The following is a 17,414-nucleotide window of genomic DNA, read 5'->3' as shown; positions in this document are numbered from 1 at the left end:
AAATCTGAACTTTAGATAATTGTCTACATAATTACCAGCCTATTCCTATTGAAGAAAATGAACTTTAGACAATACTTTAAATGCTTGAAAACTTTTAGGTGACCTTTAGTAGTATATAGCACTTACCCAACCTTGTCTGGAATATATAGCCAATGATATTTTCTGTATTATGTTGTCTGTGGGCTCATATACATGGCAGAGCAAAGATCAGGATGATTGTAAAATGATTCCCTATGGCTTTGATTTTGGACTATCTATAGAGTGTATGTATATATATATATATATATATATATATATATATATATATATATATGCCATAGAAACAGAATAAACAATCCAGCTTCGCATGGTTTCTTCATTTCAAAGTTGCATAACAACAGTTGCGCTCATATGCTGTGCGATCCATATATGCTATAACCTTAATATCATGTCTTTGAATATCCCTATTATAACATATATCTTTAAAGGGCTACTCTATCGGAGAACGTCTTATCCCCTATCCAAAGGATAGGGAATAAGATCTTTGATCACAGGGGTCCCGCCACTGGACCAGCAGTGGCGTCTTCCGGGAACATGGAAGCTTGGAGCTTTGTGGCGTCACGCAATGCCCCCTTCCTTCATGTCTATGGGAGAGGGCGTAATGGCTAGTACATAGCCGTCACGCCTCTTACCATAGACATGAATGGAGGGGGTGTGGTGGCTGTGGTCGGCAGCCGTCTGGCACGGAGCGGAGTTCGCTCAATGCATTGGATGACTGGTGTGCCACAGCGGAGATTGTAGGGGTCCCCAGAAAACCACAAGTTGGAGACCACCACCTTAACGGGGTACTCCGTCGGAAATTCTGGCAAAAACATCTGCCATTGAAATCCTGATTCCGGAGTCAGCAGAAAGAATAGACATGTATAATCTTCCCGCGGGGTAGACACGGAAATGCATTGCTGTCTACAAGACAGTGCATTTTCAAGCAGTTCTAGCGCTGCCCTTTTTTGCTGACACGCTGTAGGTACAATGTCCGCATGTAAATTTTCTGGGCGGACATTTCACTGTCTGAACATAGCCTAAGAGGGCATGATCAGAGTAGTAGTTTCACAATAGCTGTAAGACCACAGAGACTATCATCTCTTAGCACCACTATCTATAGCAGTGTTTTCTAAACAGTGTGTCTCTGGCTGATGCAAAACTATAACTCCCAGCAAGCCCAGACAGCTTTTCGTCTAGAGCACCGAAAAGGGGTACTCCGGCACTAAGACATCTTATCCCTATACAAAGGATAGGGGATAAGGTGCCTGATCGTGGGGGTCCCACTGCTGGGGACCCCAGTAATCTTTCACGCAGAACTCCGTTACCATCAGCCCCCGGAGCATGCTCGCTCCGGGTCTGATGACTGCCGATCACGGGGGCCAGAGTATTGTGACATCACGGCCTATGGGAGCGGGTGTGACAGCTGACGTCACACGAGGGTGGAGCCATCATATCACAATACTCCGGCCCTGTGATTGGCAGTCATGCTCTGGGGGCTGATGGTAACGGGGTGCTGCGTGAAAGATCACGGGGGTCCGCAGCGGCCCATATTTCAGAGTTATTCTACCCTCCCATATGTAGCTGTGAGGGTATGCTGGGATTTGTGAGTTTTGGTTGGAGAACCACAGGTTAACGATCACCATTATGATATTACATGTCACAAGTAAGAATGGAAAAAATATATTATTTGATAATAAAGCACAAATTTTGAATAACAAGTATATTATATATACTGTACAAGATCACATTAGCATAATATATATTTTTTTTCATATCCTAAGTACAATATAGCGCTTCCAATAGTGGTCACTAACCTTCTCGCCAACTGTTGTTAAAATACATCTCTAAACAAGGAATGAATGGCAATATCTAAAGATACACAAGTTAAAGACCACTGATGTTGTTGCTCTCCATGGTGCTTATCTGCAGACTACCATTAGGTATGCTAGAATCAATACACAAAGACACGGTGCCTCGCCTATGACATTGAAAGTCTGCCCATCACTTTACCTTGACAAATTACCACTTAGATTGATGCATTTTTTTTCCTGTACATTGCTTACACACATAATAGACACCATTTCATAGTGTTACCTTCATTGTTCTTGATAGTGAAGTTTGGATTATTGACCATTTCTGGTAAAAGACTGTAAAAGAAGAAGTGTCCATTTCTTGGGTCATCCTTATCAATGGCACTGACAGTCTGGATTATCTGAAATAACAGCAACACTACCATAAAGGCCCTTGTTTTTGTAGATAAAAATATGATATTTCAGTGCATTACAATAATCAAAAAGTTTAGTAAATTGTTTTTATTGAACATCATTTCTCAACAGATTTCAAAATCATTTATCTCACCTAAAGGAGTAGAAGAACTGTCTGTCTTGTGTTCATTGCAATATGGACATAAGACATGTGGCAGCATACAATATGTGGGATGGAGAGGGTTGAATAGCAATATTACAACCATCTTAAACAGTCTAAGACTCAATGCCGGCAAACATTCTTTGATCCTCGATTGGCAACAATGTTCATAGCTTGAGTATAAAAATAAAATTATAAGTAGCTTGCAATAAAATCCCTATCTGTTATAATGTACATGTGAAGCCAATGCATTTCAAGCATGTATAGTGTTCTTATTTATGATACCAACACTCCCCCACCTATCATCTGTTTAAAACCAGTCATTTACCAATGAACGGAAATCAATGTAATTGCATCTTTAACCACTTGTTTGCCAAATATGTTACTACTAATAATACATCACATCATGCTAAAACTCCCAGCATGCCCAGACAGCCTTTGGTCTAGAGCACCTTGATCTTTCTGCACTACTGATGTCCTGCTTTCCATTGTGCTGATGTTCTGACTATTGCCAATTTTGAAATCTTTAAAAGATCATATAATGAAGAATGTGCATTTCGTGTAAAAAGTGTGCATTAAGTCTGTGCCTGTATAGTTGTCAGCACTATATATGCTACACTGAGGTACTAATAGTAAATCACATCATGCTATTATGAAGACAACACGCATGACATTTTAATGTATATTTAACTTGGTATATGAACATAATAATAATAATAATAATAATAATAATAATAATAATAATAATAATAATAATAGTAATAATAAGAATGATACCTTATGTTTTGTAATGGTGAAGCTCGATAGAGACTATTGGATTCTTCTATTGTAGGTAAGTACATACTGGATATTTCAATTTGTATGTTGAAATAATTTTATGTGTGATGAAGCAGTTCTCTATTAAACCTTATATGATCTCATTTTGAGTTGAAATACTGTCAGTGTTTATATGGCTGTATTATACTAACCATTTGTATTATCTCAGATTGCGGAAAAAACTATAATTCAGCTATGTCATACGTATTAATGTGATGATAGTAACATATGACTATGGTAAGGAGTCGGATAATCACTGGTTTAGGGGAGTACCTGTAACCAAACTAAACTTGTAATATATAGTTCCTTATGTAATTATAAGACACTTTGCTATTTACTTGCTTTTAATATTCTTTTAACATGCTGGGTCTTGTAGGTATGCAACAGCTGGAGGCATACTACTTTGGCTGGGGATGCTGGGGACTGTAGTTATGCAACAGCTGGAGACACACTGGCTTGCTAATTAACTGAGTGTTTCACAACCAGTGTGCCTTCAGCTGTTGCAAAACTACAACTCTCAGCAGTCACCGACAGCCAACGGGCATGCTGGGAGTTGTAGTTATGCAACCATCAGATGCACCACTACAACTCCCAGCATGCACTTTAGCTGATTGTGCAAGCTGGGAGTTGTAGTTATACAACAGCTGAAGGTACACTTTTCCATAGAAAAAATGTGCCTCCAGCTGTTGCAAAACTATAAGTCCCAGCATGCCCATAAGGGAATGCTGAGAGTTGTGGTGGTCTGGCTCCTGCTGTTGCAGAACTACAGCTCCCAGCATGCCCTTTTTGCATGCTGGGAGCTGTTGCTAAGCAACAGCAGGAGGCTGTCACTCACCTCCTACTGCTGCTCCGGGACACAGGTCAGTCCCTTGCCGCCGCCTCTCCTGGGGCCCCGATCCCAACATTGACGCTGGGGATTGGAGTCCCCAGCTCCCGGGGTCTTCTTCCTGCACCCTCTCACGTGCTCCGGAAGAGGGGCGGAGCGGGTTGCGGGAGTGACACCCGCAGCAGGTGCCCTGATTAGTCGGCCGGTAAACCAGTGCCACCTCACCCCTGCTGGCTACGGCTGTTTGGGGCCGTCAGAGACGGCCCAGAACAGCCTGTAATTCCGGGTCACCGGGTCACTGGAGACCCGATTGACCAGGAATCTGCCGCAGATCGCTGAGCTAAATTGTCCAGCGATCTGCGGCCATCGCCGACATGGGGGGTCATCATGACCCCCCTGGGCGATATGCCGCGGTGCCTGCTGAACGATTTCAGCAGGCATCGGGCACCGGCTCCCCTCCGGATAGCGGCGGGGGGCCAGGATTTGACAGGACGTACTCAAACGTCCTGAGTCCTTAAGGACTCGAAAAAGGGGCCGTTTGAGTACGTCCTGCGTCCTTAAGGGGTTAAAACTCGTACTTTTTTTTTTTTTTAGGGCAAGAGGAGTGTTAAGAGTAGTTAGGGAATATAATCTGAGTTAGTTAAGAAAATATGGTTTGATGACAGGTACTTTTAAAAAGTTTCTAATCACACAATTGAGTTATATATGATACATTGCGGGGTATTTATCAAAGGACTGTCTCTCAAAAAGTCGCAGTCTAAATACGTGCAACTTTTTTGCGACTTTTGCTTTAGAGGATTTTTAGTACATGATGCATTCTAGTCTATTTTAGATGGAAAAATGCATTGGTGCTAAATTTATCAATAGCGACTTCTCGGTGAAAAGTCGCATCGGCCAAAAGTACGCTGAAATGTCAGACCATGCTAAAGCAGGTTTAAATACAGTCTAAACTGTAGATCCCGAAGTCCGTGCACAGAATTTATCAAGAGCCGTGCAACTTTTGATAAATTAGGTGGACAATAGACCTGCCTTACGCTCTGTAGGTTGGTCTATATTGATGCGGGAAATAGACAGCTTTGAGAAATCCCCACCATTGACCTCTATTTATTCATTGGCCAATGAACGGATTTACAGGTGATGGGTGGAGGAGTGTCTGTATCAAAAGTAGAAGCAATAAGCAATCTTGAAACGCGTTGCTTTGACATGTACCTTATTATAACACATTTGCTTTCCATCACAAATTATTAATAAAAGGAATTTGTGATTTTTTTTCTGCTTGTTTTCCTCATCCATTAGTTACATGAAGCCTTATCTTGGTTTGTACCTTTTGTGCATCGACTCCCAACACACAAGAGAAATTTAAACCTGTTGGGTACATGAACTGGTTCCAAAATAGCCATAGAGCCTATTTCTATCTATGTCCTTGGAATTGTCCTGTTACTTAGAATTAAGGTTGCAGAGCAATGACAAGATCCATCTAATCATCTATCTCTAGGTTTCCATCGAACCGCACATATATACTCTATATATCTCCATCTATCTAGCTATCTATCTAGCTTTTTCAGAAGTCAAGCAGCTTCCTTTTAAGAAATGTACATTAGACACATGTCAGTGATTTAAAGCCCTTTTGAAATCCCATAGGTTTCTCGATTTTGCCGAAGGAAGACCGCAAACCAGAAGCTTAGAGGTGTTTTGAAAGCTCTGCAAGTCAACAGTATAAGCCTATTACGTCAGTACACTAAAAGGCACTACAACCTACTAAGTTCATAAAAAATGTAACAATCCAAGAAGGAAAATCAAAGGTGGCGTGTACCGTCAACATCTACTGGTTTTAAAGCATTTGACCACAAAATGATGTGTGTGGGGAATGAAAGAACGAGATTCAATCAGATACAATTTTAATCCACTTATGGTACATGAGTGGGTTAAAAAAGGAAGTGTCTGAGTTATAAACAAAAGTCTTGCTTGCATTCTTTACCCTTTTAGACCCACTGGCAAAGAGGAGGTCACGACGACCGATAGGACCACTTGTACATATTCTTTTTTATGCCGTCAGCTTGACAACTCATGTATAGAACATTTAATGGCATTTAAAAACATCATATTTCCTTCGGATGTATTGATTTTCTCTTCACTAACTCTATTTTGTTCTAGCTAACAAGAAATGTTATGTTCCCCATTGAAATTCAATGATGACCACTATGTGGTCTTTAAATATTAGGACTGAGCAATGAGAACCTGACAAAAGAGCTATTTCTCTATATGTCATTTGCAGATGGGGAAAGGGGGTGAGATATAAATCTAAATCCTTAAAAGCATTTTCATTGTCTGCTATTTCCTTCCTGTTTTGAAGGAACATGTTTTTAAAGGCTTAATGATTTCTTTTATACATCTAAAAAGGTCACACAAACAGCAGAATGGCAAAATATGTCATTTATCTGTCTTGTGTCGCAATATACGAGCTGCTTCCAGAAGAAAATAGGAGTGTGGAGTATGAGGTATCTAGGAGTATACAGAGAACACAGATATGTGCAATATAGATGAGCTGCTAACTGCTGCATATTATGTAGGTGGATGGTGTATATACAATACTACAGATGTATACAGTGTGTGAAATAGGACTGAGAAGTAATGATTATGCATTATGGTTGCAGATGCTGAATTTGACATTTAACTCCTTAGGGATGTATTGTTTGTACAATGTGATAATGATCTGAGCAAGGCTCACAAAAGAAGAGCAAAAAGGACAAGGCCACCACTACATAGTGTCCTTAACCAACCTGTCTGCACCACTCATGAGGCTTATACCCATCTGAAGCTGATAGCTCACTATGGGGGAGATTTATCAAAGGATTTAGACTGGTTTTTCCTGTCTATATTTGTCGCACAGAAAGTCGCAGTCTAAATATGTGCGACTTTTCTGCGACTTTTGCTGTAGAGGATTTTTAGAACATGATGCATGCAAGTCTATTTTAGACGGAAATGCATTGGAAAATGCATTGGTGCTGAATTTATCAAGTGCGACTTTTGTGCGACAAGTCGCATCTGCCCAAAATACTCTTAAATATCAGACCATGTTGGAGCAGGTTTAAATGCAGTTTAAGCTGTAGACCCTGAAGTCTGAGCACAGAATTTATCAAGGGCTGTGAGACCTTTGATAAATTAGGAGCACAATAGACAGGAGACTAGTGTTGCTCACGAATATTCGCAATTCGAATTTTATTTGCGAATATCGCATATTCGCGACTTCGCGAATATTCGCGAATATAGCGCTATATATTCGTAATTACGAATATTCGTTTTTTTTTTTTTTTTTTTTTCACAGTACACATCACAGTGATCATCCCTCTCTGCTTCCAGCTTATGTGGTGTAAAGAAGGCTCTAATACTATTGTGTGAGACTGGCGTGTACATTTTCGCATATGCGAATTTTAGCATATGCGAATTGTCGCATACGCGCATTTTCGCATATGTTAATTTTTGTATACACAAATTTTCGCATGTGCTAATTTTCGCACACGCAAATATTCGCATATGCGAAAATAAAATGAGAATATTACGAATATGCGAATATTCGCGAATATGACGAATATTCGTCCATATATTCGCGAATATTCGCGAATTCGAATATGGCCTATGCCGCTCAACACTACAGGAGACTACCACATACGCTGGTCTATAAGCATACCCAGAATAGACTAGATTAGTAAATGTCCCCCTATGGCACTATCAGCTAATATTATAAAGCTTGAAGTCTTCCATATGTCCAGTGGCTGCAGTAATGCCAATAGAGCTTTGCCACCAGAGCCAATAGGTTGGGCAAACCATTCAAACTGTAAAAATGTAAGTCTCCCCTCCCCACTTTTAGCCCTTTATGGAAGATTCACTGCAAGTTTGCTTAGTTTTTTTCTTCCACGGACTAAAAGTACATCTGTCACCTGGAAAATGACCTCCAAATGGCAGATACTTTCTCACACTTAGAGTCTACCGAAAAATGCACTTCATTACAGCCCTGAAGTGTCAATGAGGCGTGGCCCTTGGTACCGCAGAATCTCTTCCCTGGGCCACACCTCTTTGACACTTCAAGGCTGCAAAAAAAGTAAATTTCTGAAAATTATTGACATGATGTGCATAACTAAAGGTATGACTGATAGCCTTTCTTTAAGAATTGTAATACAGTTTTGGCCTTTTTAAGGTTGTTTCCCAGATTACATATGCACTTTAATTGGAGTTGAACACATTGCCACCATTGTATTCATTCTCCACCAATAAGTGGGGTGTCAAATTAGATATTTATGGCATATTCTTTGGGTTTGCCTTACATTTTGGAGATGGGAAAACACTTTTACCATCTACTCACATACATCTGTTAAAAGTTGTGGCTTAGAAATCTGGTACGTTTTTTAAAAAGGGTGAGCTGGGTAGGGAAGGAGGGGGTAGGGTTATATAAAATGCCTATAAAATCCTTGATTTTGTCCTACCTCTAAGTTAGGATAGTGCAGTGCAGGTTCTTTTGCAGTTTAAATGATAAATTTAGCTCTGCTAGATCAATCTGACAATTGAGCTCATTGAATGCTTACATCTATAATTGATACTTTACTTGGGAATTGTCATCCAACTACAAACACAGAAAAACTTCGATGAAGAGACAGTGTACACAAGACCATTTTTCTCTTCCCAAGCAAACATGTTGTCAATCAAGTCATACCATTTAGTGGCTTTAATGGTCAATACCTGGAAGTTATAACCACAATGCATCTTTCCATTTATGTCCATACTACATTGTACACAATACAGTGCCACTTGAAAGCACTCGAGGGAAAAAGAAAAAAAAAAAAACATGAACTTGTGCTTCCCAGATGGCAAACAGGAAAAATGTCATGAATAATGTTATTTTATCCCGCAAAAGCTTACAACATTTTTTCTGACAGGTTGCACAGCAGTTATGAATGTCAACTGACACAATTTAAAAATGTATAAAAATAGATAAAACTACTTAATAAAACACTATACACGCATAAGAAAATGATCACAATGCTAAATAATATATGCAAAATGAATAGTAATCTTTGAAAAGCTAAAGTAGCTAAATAACACAATTTTATGGTTACTGAAGGGTGCAGAGAGCGGTAAACAATGTCAGGAGATGTCAGGAGATGAATCATATGTTCTGTTCCATACCCTTTGTCAAACTACAGTACCACACTTGTTTTACAGAATGTTTATAAAAGGAGAGAGCCTGTCACTGTGTGTACAAGGTGTTAGCTGTCTAAAAATGACAATGGTAATCATAATAATGCACAATTAATGCTGTTAAATGGGACACAATTGAGACACCTGCAAGAGAATTTCACTGGTATTTTTATTACTTTTGGCTTTGCTATTTTTTTTATTGTGATAATTAAAATATTCAAGGTAACTAAAGGTTACTCTATGTCTGGGGATGTTTATTTTAGTTTCTGAATAGCAAACAGCTAGTCTAATGTAGTCCATACCAAAATGCTCCTAATGCTTCTACATCACGGTTACCAAAAGCATTAACTTCCCAGGCAATCTCGTGGCCCAATAATTGGTCCGTAACTCACAAGATAAAACAGATTTCTGGAATTCAACGCTGGACTTGCATGGGACCTTCAGCTTTGGACATCCAAGAACCTGGCTGATGACGTGAGTCTTAGACAAATTCTTGGGCTTCAAGATTGTCTGGGAAGTTTAAATGTATCTTGCCACTGGAGTGAAGGGGGACTAAAATTTTAGGCATAACTCCGATGATGGTCCAACAGTAAAATATCTGATAAAATCTCCCAGAAACTTTGTAATCCTCGAAAATAAAGTGAACAGGATATGGATTTGTCTTTGAGACTTTTGGAAAATCCATATTCTGATGGCTTAAAAGGGTACTCCGCCCCTAGACATCTTATCCCCTATCCAAAGGATAGGGGATAAGATGTCAGATCACCAGGGTCCCACTGCCGGGGACCCCCGGGATCTCGGCTGCGGCATTCCGCTATCATTACTGCACAGAGCAGACTCGCTCCTTGCTTAATGACCAGCGATACAGGGTCCGAAGCATTGTGATGTCACGTCTCCGCCCCTCGTGATGTCACATCCCACCCCCTTAATGCAAGTCTATGGGAGGGGGCGTGATGGGAGCCAATGCTCTGGTCCCTGTATCGCTGATCATTAAGCAAGGAGCGAGTCTGCTCTGTGCAGTAATGATAGCAGGGTGCTGCAGCCGAGATCTCGGGGGTCCCCAGCAGCGGGACCCCGGCGATCTGACATCTTATCCCCTATCCTCTGGATAGGGGATACAATGTCTAGGGGCAGAGTACTCCTTTAAGTCTTCTGATGGCTTTAGTCTGTGCTACAAAGTTGTCGGAAAAGTGAAACAGCTCTCCTGCTGCCAGGCCATCATCAGGGTTGTTAGGTTTACAGCAAGCCCCATGATCATAGGAAGCTGGCCCTATTCACTTCTGGCAAGGTCCTTTTTCTTGCTGTTGAAAATTGGGTTCTAGAAGTGGAGCCAGTTAGGGAAATGTTTCCCTGAGATTACAGCATTAGGAGCCAGCACAGTTATAATTTATGTCAATGGATGAATAGAAACCTGCATTAAATAATTGTACTTAAAAATGTTTTCCGACTTCAGAACCCAGGGTTTGGCCGGCTGTGCTCATGATGTCATGCCACGCCCCCTCCATTCATGTCTATGGGAGGGGGCGATACAGCTGTGGTTGCTTCTCATGCCCTCTCCCATAGACATGAATGGAAGGGACATGGTGTATCTTCTCGAACACGGCCACCCAAACCTAGTGTTCTGAACAAAAATGTTCAGAAAGCTGAAATGCCGCCCAGAGATCACAGGGGGTCCCAGTGGCTGGACCCCTTGCAATGAGACATCTTATCCCCTTATCATTTTGAATGTCCAGGGGCAGAATACCCGTTTAAGTTTAGTTACATTAAACTAAAGCAAAAAAAAAAAAATCTATAATCTGAGTCCTATACAAGTGAGAGTCCCATCATTACATTGTGAAGTAGATAATAAATTGTTTGGGTACTACAAATCTAAATCAGTAAAAAATGAACTTTCTAAGCACAATATTTGCTTTCTACAGTTTTAGGGCATTTTTTGCTTACCTGTCCAGGTTTACCATTTTCACACAGAAAAGCTTCATAATCTGTTGCAAATTCTGGGGCATTATCATTAACATCCAAAACCTTGATTGCAACCGGCACTCGAGATATTTGACTGTGGTTTCCTGAAATGAAAACAGACAAAAAAATATGTTGAACTGGTTTTATTACATAAAATGTAATCAAATACCTGTTCTATTTTTTCTAACTTGTTAAAAGAGTCACATTAGCCGCTAAGTATCTGGAGTCAGACTGCAAAAATGAAATGAGCCAATATTTCATATCCTCTGCATAGATCTTTAGCGGAGGGAAAATTCAATTGGGAAAGAGTTGATGAAGGCCTTTAAGGAACGAAAGAGACAATGTACAGCGATAATATTTACTTGCTGTTACTTATGTGTTTCATTAAAACAATTGATGGATTTTGTTTATTTTCAGTCCTGCGCATAAAACCAATTTGATTAGTTGTTTTACTTTAGATCTATTATATTAGCATAATGGGTAGCTGTAATACATGATACACTGTTTTCAATTATACAAGCTACACTAGTTTTTTTAGTAACCTAAGCCAATCTCCATTCAACAATCCGAAACTTTGCAAGTCATGTCACGGCAGCAAAATAGTCACTGCTACTTTGACTTTCTAGAGTAGACTGACATTATTGACAGCACTAGATAATCACTTTGAATGTTTTTTTGTAACTTTTGGTACTGTTTATCACTCTTGCTTCTTTATAACTTCTACAGTATTATTCTCATCATGACCAAATATTGTAAGATTTCTTAATAAAACCTAAGGTCTGTAAGGCAAATCCCAGTTCTTAGTGCCTGACATATTGAGTAAGGTATTAAGTACTTGATCAGAAGAGAAACTCTGTCAATAAACACACATTGCCTGCTCATTGGCGTGAATGTCATTATTGATCCAATTATTGCATGGTTTGAGGATTCCTTATTACTACTATACCTATGAAAAAAACTAAAGCTGTTGCCCACATAAAATATAGAATTACTGTATCTGGATAAAAGTGATACACTGGAAGAGATAAATAAATTTGGCATAAACCTAGATTAAACAGTCTAAGGCTGGGTTCACGCACCGTAATTTTAAAAGCAAAATATGGAACCCATTGGCTCTTGCAATTTGAAACTCTTGCACATCCTAAGACTATCTAGTCTAAGTTAAGTCATTTTTAATTTAGCTTTCACATAAGTCACATATGTGCACCAAAATGTATTCAGCAGTAGGTTTGCCTCTGATGCCTCCAATATCCTTCTCCTGGCCTCCTGTGTTATCAAGTCCCAGTCTGGTGCTGGGATAATATGTCACATTTCTGCTTGGCCAGTCACTGACCAAGGTGGAATATCACTTTGGCCAGAGACATCGCTGAGCTGCACTGTAACATACAATCCCCTAGCACAAGAAAGAGAATTGTGCCTGAAGCTGAGAGCAGGATACCAGAGGCACTAAGGTAGCGGAAGAGGTAAGTAGGGGTTAATTTTATTTTTATTTTTTTAAAGCTGACAGAATGGGAATAGTAAAAAAAAGCACCTTACTACCAGATATCCCAATTAAGACACATATTTTTTCACCAAAGCGACGCCTACTTGTTGAACGTAGTGTGCTGCAGAACTCAATTTGTCTAGTTGTCTTTTGTCTTGTTTAGTTTAAAAACCTGTTGGGTAATATGTGCCAATTCTATTGCACACACTTTTAATTATCTCCCCATTGTGTTATGGCTAGGGTAGGGCCTTAGACGGTAATGCATAACCCAGGGATTCAATCGAGGAATTATTAGAATCCCTCTCTTGACATATCACACATAGACATTGAACTTGACTACTGCAATGTATAATGCATAGCTATATAGATTGTAAAAACTGGTTTTATGACACATAAAATAATGTAGAATGTAGTTTTTTTTTCTAAATTTTTTAATCTCTGGAGGATCTGGAGTTTTTGGCAAAAAAAACCTTGTGTTTTTGCAATTGTTCTCTTTGGCCTATAAAACACATACTTTTGAATGTCTGCATGACTTTTTTTCCATGATTCATATTTTTCCTATTCTGTTAAATAAAAGTAAACAAATCGGCATATTTGACATTAACACTAAAAGTATGCTTTTATCAATCATATCTATCCCCTGAATGCAATTTCCTCTGACATACTCCTACTAAAAACGAGGCGAGTGATTCGGATCATTTTTGATCCTAGTCATGATTCATTCCATGATTTGATCCAAGGCCTGTGCACTGAATGAACAGCGCCTAGGAATAAAATCTGTTAGAGACTTTCCTCCCCTTAATATAAGACACAAAATGTCAATAGTAATGGCAAAAACATATTTCTGCCTTGATTTATGAAGTGTAAATGGAGTTTGATTAATGTAGGCTCTTTCTTTGGTCTATAACACTATCACTTCTTCCCCTGGCTTATATGGTACATTTCATTTGAGTATTATTGATAGATTATGTTGTATAGCATCTTTTCTGCCATGTGTCTTCATGCTATATCTGTTGTTTTTCAGATTTTAAGTGTTCCAGACCTTGCTTCATGTATGGAAAATCAATCAACTGGAAGATGCTTAGGCAGTGTATGAATCAATGTCTATGAAAATGCATGTAACTTCCATTATCTTCTTATAATTCTTTATAGTGGGGTTTCCTAATTGTAGGGATGCATTTAGTGAATAAAGGGGTTGTCCAGATTCAAATACCTTTTTTTATTATATCATGATTGAAAAGATTGGGCCTTGTTAAAGGTCTAAATCTTTTGGCCAGAGTGGAAAGCAGTTATGAAATGCATCTATCACTCTGGAGGATCTTTCCTGTTCAGTAATGCACAGATAACCCATTCATTCTCCTATAGTGGTACTATACGGAATTATAATTTTTGAGGCCCCTTTTATACAGTCTGACAGGGGCATGATGATCAGCGCTCGTTAAATGAGCCTTAACAGGATTCAATTCAATTATTCACAGTCCGCCCCGCCGCAGGACTACCAGATCTTTAAAAAGTACCTGTCTTGATAAATTTTTTTAATCCTCCCAGTTCACTCTCTCATCAAAATTAAACCACCCCTGCCTTTATTTTATTTTATTATTATTATTTTTTTTATATTGTGCTATATATTCTGCTCAGTCTTAGTCAGCTCCACAGACTGGGAGGGGCATTACCCAGCAGGCATGAGATCATCCGAAATCCTGCAGGGGAGAACTTCCTCCCTTACTCTGCCATGCTGCTCTGAACATACATCAGAGAGCAGTTCAGTGTGTGATGAGCTGTGATTGGCTGAGATCACACACTACCCCCTCAGCTTTATGTACTGAACTCTACTGTGTGTCAGCTTTGTCCAGCAGCTGCAAAAGGAGGCTAAAATATCCCGCACAATGTTTAGCACTATGCACTGAAGGCATCATTGCTCTAAAGCAGTTTTTCCCAACCAGGGTGCCACAGGCTGTTGCAAACCTATCACCCCCAGCATGCCTGGACAGCCAAAGGCTGTCAATGCATGCTGGGAGTAGTAGGTTTGCAACAGCTGGAGGCACCCTGGTTGGGAAACACTGCTCTTCAGTCTAGCTCAGCTTAAAGGAAAAAGGAGCTGAGTTTGTACCTGCATTTCCCAATTTTTGTCTCTGGTAGACTGCTACAGGAGACAATCTGCTAGCAGGACTGCAGGTAGGACCAGAAGGAGGACCACTAATGGCCAAAGGGGTTAATTTTAGGGGTTAATTTAACACATAAAGTTACAAAATGTTATTAAAAAGCCCATTAGAAAAGCAATTCAAATAGGCTGATCTATAATATATTAGATTTCATTGATGGTGACAGGTACCATTTAAACTTCATCAGGCACACATGTATTGCTTATAATGATAGTTTTATTGATAGCATAAAAGATCCCATCAGCCAATGAATGAGCATTTTCTCTTCCATTGATTGATCGCTGGCCCTTTCACACTGGCCAATTTTTTAAAGTGTACCTGTCATCAACAAAAACTTTTTATATAACGTAGATAATACCATTGTATGTATATTTGTAATATACATTGGTTAAAAAATATGTATATTTTTGTCCCTGCAGCTATTGCCTGTATGTCTCTGTGAGGAGTCCAAATACAGGAAATGAGGGTGGACAAGCAGGGCACTGTGCAGTGAGGACTGAGGACTAGCAGGGCTCTGTGCAGTGAGGACTGAGGACAAGCAGGGCTTTGTGCAGTTAGGTTCTGTGACATGACACAGGCTCACATATCAGGAAGATTGACATGCAAGGAGCCTGCACAGATCCCTGCTTGTCCTGCCCTCACTTCCTGTATTTGGACTCTTCATCGAGACACACAGGCGATACCTGCAGGGACAGCATTTTTTCACCCATAAATATACACATTTTTAACCAATGTATATTACAAATATACATATAATTATATTATCTACATTATATAACAAGTTTTTGTTGACGACAGGTACACTTTAAGAAGGAGCATTTCTACAAATTAATTTGCCAGATACTGGTAGATTTCCTCACAGATATTAGCTGATCGTTCCATGTCCCACCAGAGGAATAATCTGTGAGTTATCTTCTAACAAGTAGAAATTATACAACATATAATGGTAACCTGGCCAATAGATAAAGTACTGTATAAAGTTTTATTTTTAAAATGTTAGCCTTGTCTATTGAGGAATACATCTAATTTTGAGACAAAGAAATCACTTATTTTTTTATTTATCCACTTTCAGACTCTTTTTTTATTTTTATTTTTTTTAATTTTGACTCAAGTCTCAAGTTTTAAAAGTGTTTTTTTTAGCTCTAGAAAGAAATGAAAAACCAATGAAAAGTTTCTGTTTTCATTGGCACAATGCTTTTAATGCACAAATAAAAATACAAATCAGTCCTTTGTTTAAACACTTAGAGACCCAGGGCGTACAGGTAAGCCCCGACGGACTAGTACTTAAGGACTGAGGGCGTACCTGTATGCTCGTGGGAATTCTGGTCCCTGATCTGGACTGGAATGCCTGCTGAAATCGTTCAGCAGGCATCCCGTGCAAACCCCTGGGGGGGTCCTGAGACCGGCGATCTGTGACGATTCTGGGCCATATGGGTCTCCGGTGACCCAGAAAATAAGGGGGATCGGAGATGTCCAAGACACCCCTGATCCCCCTGAAGGGATAGGAGTGAGATGGCAGGGGTGCCACCCCTCCTATCCCTGCTATTGGTCGGTCAGAAGCGACTGTCCAAAAGCAGATTAGGGGCATGGGGGTTAAAGTTTGGTTCCCCCATTCTGCCCACCCACAGCAGTCTGGGCAAAACAGGAGAACTGTAGTGTGACCGGCGGTGGCGGGGATGCGGCAGTGACCTCCCTGGTGCGGCTTGCTGCAGACTACAGAAGCCAGTGAGTTGTTGCCTAGAAACATCTGGAGGGCTACAGTTTGGAGACCACTATACAGTGATCTCTTAACTGTAGCCCTCCTGATGTTTCAAAACTACAACTCCCAGCATGCCCAGACAGCTGTTTGCTGTTTGGGCATGCTGGGATTTGTAGTTTTGCAACAGCTGTAGGGCTACAGTTTGGAGATCACTGTGCAGTGGTCTTTAAACTGCTGCCCTCTAGATCAAGTCTCGGCCGCATTGCAAGCTGGGAAAAATCTGAAACAACAGTCATTTTGTATGCTGTTAAAAATAAATATTGGGGTGAAAATCACAGAAGAATTGTGAGAAAACCGTCACACACAGGTACAGGTACAGACACTATATTATGAACTACTGTAACTTTACAGCCCCTGTAGCATAGACAAATAAAAAAAATTCCTTGAATACCCCTTTAAGGAGTTAAAGGAGTACTCCAGTGCAAAACATTTTTTTTTTTTCAAATCAACTGGTACCAGAAAGTTATACAGATTTGTAAATAATTTCTTTAAAAAAAATAAAAAAAAAATCTTACCCTTCCTGTACTTATTAGCTATTCTTTTCTGTCTGACCGCAGTGCTCTCTGTCCATGTCAGGAACTGTACAGAATAAATCCCCATAGCAACTTTCTTGCACCAGTTGATTTGACAAACTTGTTTTCCACCAAAGTACCCCTTTAATTAGTAACCATTGCTAAAGTGGCTGCATCAACAACATGTGGTCAAAGCAACAGGCTAGATTTCCATGGCTGTTATATGAGCAAATGTTAAAAGTCTGCTAAAGCTCACAGATTAACTACAGCTTTATTAAAACAAACAGAGATTACTAAATAATTCTGTTGTGACCTGGGT

General features: G+C 39.8%; 1 protein-coding gene across 1 annotated transcript in view; it reads right to left on the bottom strand.

Moving 5' to 3' along the window:
• Window positions 1-17,414, bottom strand: part of LOC130276564 (cadherin-8) — a 415,905-nt gene that overhangs the window by 26,209 nt on the left and 372,282 nt on the right. Inside the window, exons 9-10 of the mRNA XM_056526106.1 lie at window positions 11,162-11,283; window positions 2,116-2,233 (exon numbers count right to left, since the gene is read on the bottom strand). Of these exons, the coding sequence (XP_056382081.1) occupies window positions 2,116-2,233; window positions 11,162-11,283 (240 nt within the window). The remainder of the gene's footprint in view (window positions 1-2,115; window positions 2,234-11,161; window positions 11,284-17,414) is intronic.

This window comes from Hyla sarda, chromosome 6 (assembly GCF_029499605.1).
Source record: "Hyla sarda isolate aHylSar1 chromosome 6, aHylSar1.hap1, whole genome shotgun sequence".
NCBI lineage: Eukaryota > Metazoa > Chordata > Amphibia > Anura > Hylidae > Hyla > Hyla sarda.
This window is presented reverse-complemented; position numbering and strand designations above follow the sequence as displayed.